The sequence below is a fragment of the Plectropomus leopardus genome, chromosome 17 (assembly GCF_008729295.1).
Source record: "Plectropomus leopardus isolate mb chromosome 17, YSFRI_Pleo_2.0, whole genome shotgun sequence".
Classification (NCBI taxonomy): Eukaryota; Metazoa; Chordata; class Actinopteri; order Perciformes; family Serranidae; genus Plectropomus; species Plectropomus leopardus.
The window spans coordinates 26339799-26353213 of NC_056479.1; the positions used below are offsets into that span (position 1 = coordinate 26339799).

The following is a 13415-nucleotide window of genomic DNA, read 5'->3' on the forward strand; positions in this document are numbered from 1 at the left end:
AGGATGAGATGCAGCGAGTGGGCGATGAAGACGTGGAGGAGAGCCAAGGAGGAGCTCAGCCATGCATGTTAATGTCACACCACAACATGTTAATATAGAGAGCTCAGCCCAGAGTGTTCACATGAGAAAGCCAGCCTCACAGCTGGCCGCATCCGACACACACACACACACACGCACACACACACACACACACACACAGACACGCACACGAGCACAGGACAGACAGACAGACATAGAGGGCTGGATGATGAAATTTAAAGTAATATCTGTTGGGATGGGTCCAGCTGAGGTGGGTGGTGAGCAATCTGGCTCCTCACCATTTGAGGATTTCATCTTTGCTTTGAATTATTGATCAAACATCACTTGAATTTGTTTACTGCAATAAGAGCTCCAGCATTTCAATCTGCAGCTCCTCACAGGAACACGGGGATCTACTTTTCATAATCTTTGATCTGAAATGTGTTAGATATTAGGAAAGTATGACACACTAAGAGCTGAGAGGTATAGCTGGATGCAGGGGCGTAGGTTTTGTTTCAGTGTTTGGGAGGATACATGTAAAGTGATGGGTCTGGGATCCTCGCCCGGGAAATGTTGAGCATCAGATTCTTAATAATAACCATTAATAATTTCTGCATTTTGGTGTAGGGATGTCAGTTTTGATAGCCCAACACCCATTAAACAAGAGGCCTTGTCTGGCGTCCCATTGACTAAGTGAGCTTTAGCACTGTGTTTCAAGGGGTCACGCAGCGAGCAGGGATCGTTACTGCTGGGATCTGCCGCTCTTGTCTTTTTTCCACTTGTGTCTCCAGTTCCCTTCTTCCCTTCTTGTTGAATGTTTGTCCCCAGTTTGTTTCCCCTGTCTTTGTGTCTCAGGCTGGGTGTCACTGACCTACATTCTGCTCAAGCTGAACTCACACACCTGCAGCTCCTCACACACCTGCAGCTCCTCACACACCTGCAGCTCATCCACTCTGATTGCAAGCAACCTGAGAAAAACCAGCCAGTTTGTTGTGTTTGTTCTGTGTGAGATTTTGGATTATATTTTGGAAACCTGCTGAACCTGGTCTTTCTTTATGTCTCAAGATCTGCACAACCCACCGACCCTGTCCAGCCATTTTCCCGCCACCCGGATCCTCTCCACTCTCACACTCAGAGGATAAAACTCTGTTGCTACACATTATTATTATCTCTATCTGAGCATTAAACTGTGTAAATCACCACCTGTCTCCTGCGTCTGAATTGTGGGTCCTAAGAACTGCTACATTATAACAATTTCAACAACATTGGCTAAAGTTACTTACAAGCTGTATTTTATTCTTTTAAAGATGTTTGTAATTTCAAATAATGCTCCTATGATGTTAAATGCTAAACGAGACGTAACGACAACATTTTGGGGATGATTTGGTGATGTTGAGAGGTGACAGATCACACAATATTCTTCTATAAAATGTTTCCACAATGTTACATTCAGAGCATTTTCAAAACAACATTCAGAAAATGTTGTATGTTATTGACATTTTGATGATGTTTATAAAGAATGTTACCAGAACTTTAAGAAGAACATTCTGGGGACTAAAAGAAAACTTGCCGCCGAAAACATTACTAAAATATTGCATTCAAAATGACTAGCTGGGTATCCTTTTACAGGTGGTGAAATTTTTACGTTTTGTGATGCAAATGTTGCCTTTAACTTTTCTGCATCAATTCTCCTTAGCTTCCTCAAAATAGAAGTCCTCTGTTACTTTTATGTTCTTCTTGTGGGTGAAAAATGAACAGATACTAAATATTGAGGGGGACATGTCCCCTGTGTAGCACCCCAGATCTACGCCCATGGCCCCGATGTATCTATGACCAAGCTGAAAATCCATGTCACACTAAACATATCTGCATTACATCTCCATTTAGTCACGCGGCGCTGCACGCACACAAACAACCAGGATGACACAATTAGCTTATTTTCCATGCTTATTTTTGCCAATCTGTTTCTTTTTTATTACAAACTTAAAAAAGAATCTGATACAATAAGAAACTGCAGTAGTAACTCCCCATTCCCGAGGGGCAGCACAGAAAACAGGTCATTGCATTTCAGTAGTGAAAGATTCATTACACATCTACAGGGTGTACAGATCAGATACAAAATAGGAAAAAAATAATAAAATACAGGCAGGAAAGAAAGCACTATATTTATACATCATCTGAACTTTTAATTATATCTATTCGACTCTTAAATGTTAAATTTTACATAGAAAATAAACTTCTTTTATGACAATGAAATATTCCAAAGTGCAAAATAAAACGCACACGTCGATATAAGCAAAGGACATCAGAATACAAAATTCTTGTTTTTCCTCTTCATCAGTGTTCAACCCTGATTGTAGAATAGCCTGCGTTTGGAGTTGATGTTTAAATAAAAATCAAATGCGTTCTTTTCAAGTGTGAAACACAAACCAGCATTCGCTCTTAAAAGATGTGAGGGCAAAACAGCTTTTAGAGTAATGGCTCAACATCCTCAGATCTCTCACCTCAGGAGCCTGATTTGTATGCAGAAGAAATCTAATAACTCACCTCGTTTGCGCTGAAAAATCTGACAGATGTGAGAAAAGAAAAAAAGGAGTCACTTGGACATTTTGGACATGCACGTGACTAAAAGTCTCTCTGTGACTTTTAAACACACTCACACAATAATGTGCAGTTTTCTCATCTATTTCCCGCAGGCCATCTCAACCAGGGTTGATTAACATCGGATAACATTCACAGCACATTCATTTCCTTCATCCTTTCCAAGCCTGCTGTAACACTGTTGATCTATTGAGGAGATATACTATAATTTCTTTCTTTTTTTTCTTTTTTTTCGGGTGCAGAGAGGTAGAAACCCCTTGAATCCTTCAGGGTAATTTAAATTATGGCATTACATTGCACTGGAGAAGGGTGAGCATCTGTGTAAGCAAAGACAGTCTGGGATATGGCTATAGTATCAGGACCAAAGGACCAGGCTGATGGAGAGAAAAGAATGAGGTGAGAAAAAGGAAAATTTGATGGGATATATAATATGAGGAAGTTTAAAGAACATTTTGTTCATATAAATCTGGATTTAGGTTCTGTTGTCGCACACAGGCAAAAGGAGGAGTGTTAGGGCTGATGTGAAAATCCTTAATGGTCCAGTGTGTAGGATTTGGGTAGATATATTGACCGAAATTGAATATAATATTATTGTTTTTTTTAGTTTCTAATCACATGAAAATAAGAATTGTCATGATTTCATTACATTAGAATGAGCTGTTTCTATCCTCACAGGGAGCAGATCTGCGTCTACGGAGATTGCGATGTTTTAACGGTAAACATTGGCTCTTTATAGGGACATTAGTGTTTTCATGTCATTAACAGTCGTTACAAGCCCCTTCACAATAAAAACATAGTTAAAACAGTACTTTATTAACGTGAAACTCCTTTATTTTGTGTTTTTATCAGTCTAAATGGGTCAGTTTGCTTTGGAGAGCAAGGCACCTCCGCAGGTAATTTGGCTCCCGATGAAAACCTCCTGAATGTCTGAGCCTTAAGTCTTAGAGTAGAAATGTTAGTATACATTAGCAGGTCCGCTTAACTGCAAAGGTAAAATAATTATTCGTACTTTGAAACTGTTTCATTCAGCGTTTTTACTGGTTTAAATCACTGGGTGTGTTTGTTTTGGAGAGGTGGAGACCTCTGTGGATATTTCGGCTCCTGGTAAAAACCTCCTGAATGTCTGAATCTACAGTTATGGCATATAAAAGGTGTGCACGCATTAGCAGGTAGTGGGTTAACAGCCCGTCTGCAATGTGCCAAACACACTGATTTGTGACGTGAAACGGCTTTATTCAGTGTTTTCACTGGTTCTAATCACCTAGTGTGTTTGTTTGAAGAGACCCTTGTGGATAATTCCCAGTAAAAACTGCCTTAACAATGCTCACTTAAGTAATTCTAAATTTCAACTGGTTGCAATCTGTAATCCTCTCACTAAATCCCCCTAAATCTTACACACTGCTCCTTTAAAAATAAGACTGAAAAAATGAATGATGGGACAGTTTTTCAGGGAAAAAAACAGGCTGAGTGTCTACATAATATGAGGTGAATTTTTATAAAAAGGGAAGATGAACAACATGAACAAGTCTGAAATGTGGGGATTTTTTGGTTTTAAATGTACTGCCTATGGGGGTAGTGTTGTCAGACTGCCCTGGGAGCACAGAGAAAAAAGTGATATCAGCCATCTTTTCCTACACAAACCCACTGTAAACATTCACATCTGAAACTTCAACTCCAACTTGAAGAATGAATACATTTACCCGTCTTATTAGACAAATGCTGTACAAGGTACAATACACATTCAATACTTTTATTCTGTACATCTTTTATTTTTGTCTCGGTTTGCATATATTCACGTTATTTTCTGAAAAAATAACCTCAGCATGTAAGAAACTAAACAAAGAATCTGAACATAAGAACTTTGTATATACATATTCCTGGACTCATCATGTCTTACTCATACAAATGTTAAGTGATCCTTTTGCAAAAACAAAAATATATAGAAATATTGGAAATAAATTACAAAACAAAAAAAATTATAAATGCATCTTTCCCTCACAATCGTTTACAGAGATGTGTTACCTCCCCACCCCATTCCCTTGAAAAGAAAAAAAAGAAATAAAATCTAGCATGCATATGACAAGCTGTCACATTGCAAAAACCAGCGTGAGCTCAAGTCAAGGGTCCTTGGGTCGTCTTATACAAAAACATTTATGGGTTCTTGCAAACATTCAAATAAACGGATGAGACTAACAGCATCTCCTCACCAGTGCGATGAATACAAATTAAGCTCCTGTTTGAATCTCTAAAGCATTTCATGACAGCTGAATTAAATGTTACCAAACAGAGGGCAAAGGAATGGCGAAGCGCTCGTGTCTGTGGGCGACACGCAGCATCAGGAGCTCAGTAATAAAGTGCCGCACAGCTCAAACATACATCTGAGAGTTACCCTTCCCTGTAGTGACTAACCAACAATCACGAGGACCCGGCTGGTAAACAAAACCATTGTTAGGGAACGAGAGACTTCCACAGATCTGACGAGCTAAAGCCACACGCCAATGAAGCACGTTTCATGTTTGCCCACAAAACTGCGGAAAAAGAGACAACCTGAACTGTATGATTCTGGTTTTTCTTTGTTAACAGCCAGAAGAGAAGAGATCAGTGAAGAATTTCAAGAGGAGGGAGAGAACAGTGTGAGCCTTTGGCTTCAATACCATTTAAGCTCACCAGAAACGTGTTCTGGGTTTTAAAGCGTTGCTCTCTAAGCCAATACAGCCTGGACGCCACCGAGGCAACACAACCCTCGAGCTGCCTCTCTCTCTCTCTTTCCTTTGGTCTTCCCCTCTCTCTCCCTCTCCCTCTCTCTCTCTCTGCTCCCCATGCAGAGGAAAACCTCTCCTTCATAGTCAAAGTCATGCTAAGCCATTTATCACAATCCCTGCTGCATCCCCTACGCCTCTTCACCTTCACACACCGCTGACTGGAACTGTGTGCATGTTCCTGCGTATGTTCATTTAAATACACCGTCATTTACATCCCAGTGTGTATAATTGAGGTATCAGTGCATCGTTACTGTCTTAAAATGCAAAGATTCACTTGCTTTTGCACAAGGTTCCCCTGACCTTCCCAGCTGCAATCTCCCCTGACAGATACATTCTACTACATCACTGCTTTACCACCCCGACGCTCCCGCTCTGCTCCCTCTGCTCCCTCCGCTGCTCCCACTTCATTTAAACCCGTGTCATGTACGCGTTCCAGCTGACGATAAACTGCTTCCAATACGCGCCCCGTGACAAGAGTCAAATTGTGCCCGCGCACGAGTGCGTTTCAAGGGTAACGGGGGCCCACCGTACAAACAATGAGTCTCTCCATCACGCTGAGCCACAACAAAACAGAACAGGACTACAAACACGCGGAGACAGCAGAGCCCCCCCTCTCTGTATTTGTGGCAAGTAGGGCAGAGCAGATTGCAGAGCAAAGTGCTGAGCTTTCCACAGCCGTCGTTCCCTGCAGGACTTGGCGAGGTCCTTTTTCACAGCATGACAGTGCAGTGCAAAAACAGAGCTATACTAGAGCCGGGTCCATTTAACTACAAGTCAAGAGGGGGAAAAAAAGCCCCTCAAACATTCAATACTAAATAATAAACATAAAGAGATTGGCAACGACTCAAGGTACACACCCACTCCTGTCATCAGAGCCAACACACACAACATGATGAGTAACAGCTACGGACAAAAGGGCAGGGTGGGGTTGGAGGACCAAAACACATCACATGAATTATTCAGTGGACGTGGTGTTTTAAATCTTTGTAGTAAAACTAATTCTTAACTTGTATTAGTATTAGAACAATTTGTTAGAAAAACTGAAAATATCTGGAGCATCATTGTCCAAACCCACCTCCTCCAACAACAATTCTCATCGTTACAAATGAAGGCTTAGTTGGCCAGCACGACGGGCTGGAAGGACTGGCTAGGATATTGCAGGTTGTAGCTTCCTAAACCCTCAACAAACGGCGGCTTCTCCATGTAGGAGATTCCTCCGTTGCTGCCGATGATGCCCACGTTCGGGGCGGGGGGGGGGCTGGAGGAGGGGTCAAAGGACGGGTGGGTGTTGACGGTGTGGGGGGGCTGGAACGGGCTGGCGTGGGGCTGCATGGGCTGGGTGTCGGCATCAAAGTAAAGTGGGCCCGGGGATCCTGGGTAGACAAACTCTTTGGCGTTGGGGGAGAGCTGGCTGCCGATGGGACCTCCGAGGGAGTGCAAGGAGAGAGACAGGGGCTTGTGCTTGAGCAGCTCCGGAGCCGAGATGGTGGTGGGAGAGCGGGTGAGCATCCTCTGAGCGGGCGGTATGACGACTGCAGAGCTGGCTGCCGACCCGGCCCCGCTGCACTTCTTCATCTTGGTCGAGCCGAATTTAGTGGCGGCGAAGCTGGCGGTGGTGAAGGTGATGGGTTGAGGACGGGCAGCGGGGAGAGCGGAGGGCGGCTGCTGAGTGGAGAGGTAGGGCAGTCCGCCGCTGGGAGGAGAGGGGGTGGAGGTGTTTGAGGAGTGGGCGGCAGGGTCGGTGGGCGTGCTGGAGCTGGGGTAGCTGAAGAGGCCCGGGCACGACTGGGCAGACAGCGGTGTGGGAGAGCTGGAGAGCGACGGCATGAGGGCGGGAGACGCTTGGCTTCCAATTGGCACAAACACCTGAGCATCTGGGTTAAAGCCCAAACTCTTGGCCTCCTCCGTCTCTGCATCCCCTTTCCCCTCTCTGATCACCCCTTCAGCCCGCTCGCTGTCACAGCCGAGGCCAGGAGGATCCTCCAGGTAGAGAACCTTCACTGCCCCCTTCTCTCCAATCTGGTAGGATACCTCGTAAGGGTCAATCCACACACTGAGCTCTGCAGGAACGTTTGCACGCACTTCCTCCGTGTCCAGACCGCTTCTCTTGGCGGCCAACTCCACCACAGGGTCCCTTGGCGCTCCCAGGTGAATGCAGCGGAAGGCGGAGCCCCTCAGAGGGGCCTCAGGGTACCAGTGACCCTCAAAACGTGACATCAGTATCCTCTCCAGCTCCTCGCCGAACAGATCGGCTCGACGCCGAGGCAGCTTGTTGTACAGGTAGGACACGATGAAGTTGAGGGCGACCTTCACTTCTAGATGCATGGCTGCACCGGGTCAGCGCCGTCGTGGGAACAAAGTGATCAAGATGATGCTGAAACTGAGGTAATGCAACTATAACATGGAGTTTTTCCCTCTGGCTTAGTGTAAAGTGTATGATTCTTTTAGTGTCACCATGGTAAAGGCACCTTGAAGGCCGGGGCAGCAGGTTGCAAGCTGTCTTTTGTCGTCACAAATATGTAGCAACGTTTCAGGTCCCAACTGTGAAGAAGAAGACAGAAGAAAGGTGTCATTTTACCAGGAAAGAACCAGAGGATTATTCAAGAGGAGATCAAAAGAGATTCATCAAAAGCAAAGAGGGAGAAGGATACTTTTACCCAGCTGTAAAACATTAATCATGGTTATATTTTATGGACATAGAAAGCCGAACATCTGTACCGTGTGCCGGCAGAATTAACAGACTTTCAGAAATCAACTATAGCTTGTCATAACACACATTTTAGAAAATGTTTTTCATGTGTTTAATTTTTGTCTTAACACCATAAACAGCAGTAAAACAAACTGAAACTTGCATTTTATCTTTGTCTGCCAATTCTTTTAACAATGGCAATTTTTCAAACCCACACAATCTGCATCACAGTGAAAAAATGCTGCGAAATAAGCCACTTTTGCTCTGAATACATGAGCAGAAATCCTGATGGTTCAGAAAATGTATCAGTTAATGCAATATTTCACTGCGGGAAAGATTCTTTTTTCATAAAACTGGGCTGTCTATGGGCTGTCTAAGCTGGAGCTACGTAACGAGAAAACGGAGAAGAAAGGTCATTTGCTTTTGATCAAGAGGTAGAAAACCTTCAATTACCAGAATGCACTGCGCCACACCGGACCAGTAAACACTCCACCAGTGGCTGACGTAATGCCTGTCAGTTCTGACACAGGAAACATGATGGTAACAGCCTCATATTACAGTTGAACAGTGAGATAAAACATGTTTTTGAGGACACTTTAAGTGAGAAATTAGTAACACAGAAGCAGAATCATGGCCTTAATTGTGCTTTCTATTCACAAATTCTCATACTGCAGCCAAACAGTACACCAAAACATGTTTCTGAAGACATTTTCAGCGAGATATAGGCAATAAAGAAACAGAGTCTTGGTTTATATTTGATCAGCACTGCTTAGTTATGTGTAATGAGAGGGAAGGGCCTTCTCTCTCTGTCTCAATCAATTTCTATACTTTTTGTGTCCATGGCAGTGGCAATAGGACAAATGTAGTTGGAGAAAAAGCCCAACAGCCAGCGAGACGAGCCGGGAGGTCTGAGCACAGTTTCGATGGAGGGAAGTTTACCACAGTTCATCTACCTGTACTCTCATGATACAAAGCTGGTTGAAAATCCCTTTACATGGATACTTTGCTGATTTTCAACCAGCCAAATAAAACAAAAAGTGAGATGAAGTTTTTGAACAGTTTGTGAACAGGAAGTGGGCGCCATACTGCTTCCTGCACAAATGGAGGCTAAAAAAATGTAAAAACTTAGCAGCGCTGATCAAATATAAACCAAGAATCTGTTACTAAGTTGCACATTTTTCCATCGATTAACTGCAATATGAGATCATTTCTTGCCGACCTACTGCCGTTGTTTCAATGCACGAGTTTGCATTACGACACCCACCAGCAGGAGAGTTTATTAGTATGATGTGGTGCAGTGCATTCTGGGAGTTGTAGGTTTTCTCTGGTCATGTAGTACCAATTTCAAAAGTATTTGCGTTGCTCTACTGCACAGACATATTAGTGATATTTAAAGTCCATCCTTCCAGCAGTGAAATTCTTCTTTAAGTGAACACTTCATCGATTTACATAATTATTTGAGTGGCACCCTCCAGCCTCCATATAGGTCACTGCTCTAATGAAAGCAAGAAAAATACACGTCTGCATGAGAGCAGTGGAAGTGCCACTGCTTGATACATTATGTACTGAGACATTTCTGTATTGACCTGTGAGGACAAACATTGATTCAAATGGAAAAACTGGATGATGTGTTGTGAAATGGCTTTGAAGATGTCAAAAATAGATCCAAACAGCTCAGGGAAACTATGTGAAAACCACCATAATGCCTCTAGGAATCACATTATACAGTACAGCAAAAATGCAGTGTATTTGTTGAGGGGAAAACATCCTTGTTTTACAGAATCTACATTAGGAAAGGTGAGCAAATTAACGAACATCACCACTATTCTTCTTCAGTATCACGCAGTACTTATACACATTTTATATTTTGGTTTTATCAGCTGCAGGATCTACTGATGGATGTAACAGATGCTGTGTTGTGGGCCTCATAAATCCTTTATAATCTGAATCCGATCCCATGGACTGCCTCCTGCTTAATGCCTCAGCACAGTCACACAGAGTCCATTCATCACCCTGCACGGTCAAACTGAATGAAAGATTACATGCAAACAGCAGAGGATTTACCAAAGGAAGAGGTGTAAAATGGCAGGACAGTTAGCCGACTTCACAGAACACCATTTCCCATCATGCAGCGTGCACGATCACCCCTCCTCCCCTCCTCCCCCAAACACACACAAACAATTCACTCACATTCACTTCCCTGCCAGATGGGGATTCGGCAGCTAAGATTAGAAAGACGCCTCCGATTAAAGACAATTCTAATGTTATTACGGATAAAGCTGCACAGGCTGGATGCAGGGCTGCAGGAGTGACAGTTCAAGATTTACATTTCCCCCTATCGCATGAAAAAGGTGACATTGAAGGAGAAGATGGGGGTTGGTTCGAATGAGCTATAAATAGGGCCCCATTTTGCATCATCTATGGTGCAAATTCCTCCCCATCACCCGAGTTATTAAACATGAGTTTTCTGTAGAAAAGGACATTTTGAGAGAATCCACCGGTCCACCTGCAAAAGCCATCATCTCTAAAAATCCCTGAGTGCACACACGGCTAAGCTACCTACAGCATCCTCTGCATTTTGTACCTCTCGTTATAAAAAGGCATGATACACAATGTCATCCAATGACATTAGAGAGACAGCTTGGTTAATATGTGCAGATGTGAGGCTTCAGGAGTGCAAGAAATGCTCTTAATCATTAACTACGGCTTGCAATTTTAATAAAAACATCCAAATATTTCATGTTTATGAATCCCCTTGTTGTGTTCAGCACCTGCAGATTTGTCACACAGCTTGAAGATTAATTTTTTTACTGGTTTGTTGTTGCGGGTCAGAGCAGCAGCAGGTTCTATAGTGCTATTTTTGTTTACATGGACTCATTATCAGAGCTGCAAATGTGTGGAACAGTGCGCTGCAAAGCATCCATGCCAGGTTTGATCTATTGAGCACAAAGAAAATCTCGAGTGAGCTTTTAAGTAGCACAAGCTAATGTGCAATTTATATAATAAATATATGAGAGCACCTTTAAAAGACATTATAATTGAGGGTTTAGAGCAGCATGTAGAGGCCTGCTCAAACTAAGTGGTCACCACACACATGACATGTCAGCACAACAGAATATTATTGTGATTTTTCAATTTGTTGAATACCCCAAATTTCTCCTACGGGAACTTTAAATAGATTGATATTCATAGACCTATTTGTATTGGGAATATGTAATAAAACAATGGCTAAATATGCAAGAAGAAGGTGAGATTTTGAGAAATATCATCCAAGTTTGCCTCTATAATCACAACTTATATTTATAGACCTCTTTGCATTGAGAGTATGTTGCACAACAGTGGATAAATATGAAGAAGAGGGTTTAAATTGGAGACATCGAGACAATTGATATTTAAAGACCTTTTTGCATTGTGAATATGCTTAAAAACAAAGGATTCACATGTAGGAAGGTGAGATTTGGGAGAAATATCATCCAAGTTTGCATCTCTGATCACAATTCATATTTATAGACCTCTTTGCATTGAGAATATGTTGCAAAACAATGGATAAATATGCAAGACGAGGGTTTGAATTGGAGACATTTTATCCAGGTTTGCATGCATGATGACGATTGATTTTTATTGACCTTTTTGCATTAGAAATATTCTTCACAACAATGGATCAATTTGCAGAAGAAGGCGAAATTTGGCGAAATGTCATCAAGGTTTGCATGCTTGATGACAAGCTCAGACAATAAGGGAGCAGGGTCTACCTCGGGGATTACTGCCATATGTCAGTCAAAAGGCTCTGAAGCAGAAAGGACACAGGTTTAGCTGACATGCAAGTGAAGAGGCCCCCACAAGCCAAATTGTCGCTGTAAATTAAATTATAAGGCTAATTAAGTGGTGAACAGCCTATCGAGCGACTATGTGCTCACTGAGCAATGGAGAAGAGTCCCTCCTCAGCATAAACAACACCTCTAAACAACGTGTGCGAATAAAAATGACAGCTGCACGGATTTTGAGAGGGTCACTTCAGCTGATAAATGACAGAGTAAGATATGAAAAAAATCTCCATTTAATGGCTGAACCAGCTTTCATTCATTACAGTCAGCGCGTTTAGATGGATATGCAGGACAAACAGCAACACACAGCGACATGCTGTTGTCATTGAACACGACTTTATGTGTATTTAAATAAAATCAACATATTTCATGCACCGGAGGACATTTAATTACTCACCTACGGTCTCTGATGCCCTAGCTGCACTTGTACTCCTGTTTTTATTCCCTTGTTTTGTCTCGGATTTCAAGGCGTTTTTGTCCAGATCGGATGTTGACCACTAGATATTTTTCACCTTGATATTGTTGATTTTTTTTTTTAACTACTGCCCCGATTTTCAAATGGCCAAAGGTTTTCCCAGTTTGTCTTCTGCTGACAGTTTGCATGGAGGGTCCAGAGAAACTTTACTGTTTGACAACCCGGCGTATTTATACAGTGTGACTCGCCCACACGCCCGTGACGGCAGGGACTACTTTTTGCATAATAAAATATCTGCTGCTTTATAATTCAATATAACGACACGAATGCATCTACCCACCTGTCAGCAAATAATTAATGCCATCTCTGTGTATATTACCTATATTAATGTGATCCAGCAGATCTGTTTTGAAAAAATAAAAAATGATAGACATTATACTTTTAACTTTCTGCACAAGATGTGGATTTGTAGTCTTATTTTGAAAGAATGACGCCAAAAACAAGCAAAAATAATGTCGTTTTTAGTCTATGTTTACATTGAGGGATCTATTTTAACCGGCGGAGGGATATTTGTAGTTCCCCACGGTGCTGAGCAATTTGCTAAAAATATAAGCGGTGATAGCAACAGAGCTGCTATTGGCTGAGATGGGGGAGGACCCACACATTATTGGGCTGCAGCCTCCATTGAGCAGCTAAAGCAACCTGACTTTTACCAGGGGATTATGGGAAATGGTGTTCTTCTCATCATTAACTGATGTGCGGTGATGAGAGCGTTAAAAAAAACACTTGCCATGGCTTTTTGTTGGTTTATTATGCATTCACACTATTTTACAGTTTTCTTAACTGCGGGTATCTTGTGAGTTGGACTGTGATTATAGAATAGCCTATTTATTTACAAAATAAATGAATGTGAATTATATTAATATAATTTACTATTTTACTATTTTTGCACTATTGTATATTTTATATTTTATATTTTGTTATTATTATATATTATATTTTATATATATATATTATATTTATATATATATATATATATATATATATATATATATATATATATAATTTTTTTTTTTTTTTTCTGTACACACGGCTACTGTGACAAG

At 41.9% G+C, this 13415-nt stretch overlaps 1 protein-coding gene across 2 annotated transcripts; it reads right to left on the bottom strand.

Annotated features, from left to right (window-relative positions):
* Positions 1–1976: 1976 nt before the first annotated feature.
* LOC121956655 (protein Tob2) lies at positions 1977–12497 on the bottom strand. 2 transcript variants are annotated; one of them, XM_042505000.1, is made up of 3 exons: positions 12292–12497; positions 8524–8590; positions 1977–7922 (listed from the first exon to the last, which is right to left on the bottom strand). In XM_042505000.1, the coding sequence occupies exon 3, from the start codon at positions 7704–7706 to the stop codon at positions 6495–6497; it is 1212 nt and encodes a 403-aa protein (XP_042360934.1). In that variant the 5' UTR covers positions 7707–7922; positions 8524–8590; positions 12292–12497; the 3' UTR covers positions 1977–6494. The 2 variants fall into 2 exon arrangements, with proteins under 2 accessions (XP_042360934.1, XP_042360933.1); XM_042504999.1 differs by lacking the exon at positions 8524–8590.
* Positions 12498–13415: the final 918 nt, after the last annotated feature.

Excerpts from the sequence above, each read along its gene's own strand:
- LOC121956655 (XM_042504999.1), bottom strand. The coding sequence starts at position 7,706 with ATGCATCTAGAAGTGAAGGTCGCCCTCAACTTCATCGTGTCCTACCTG.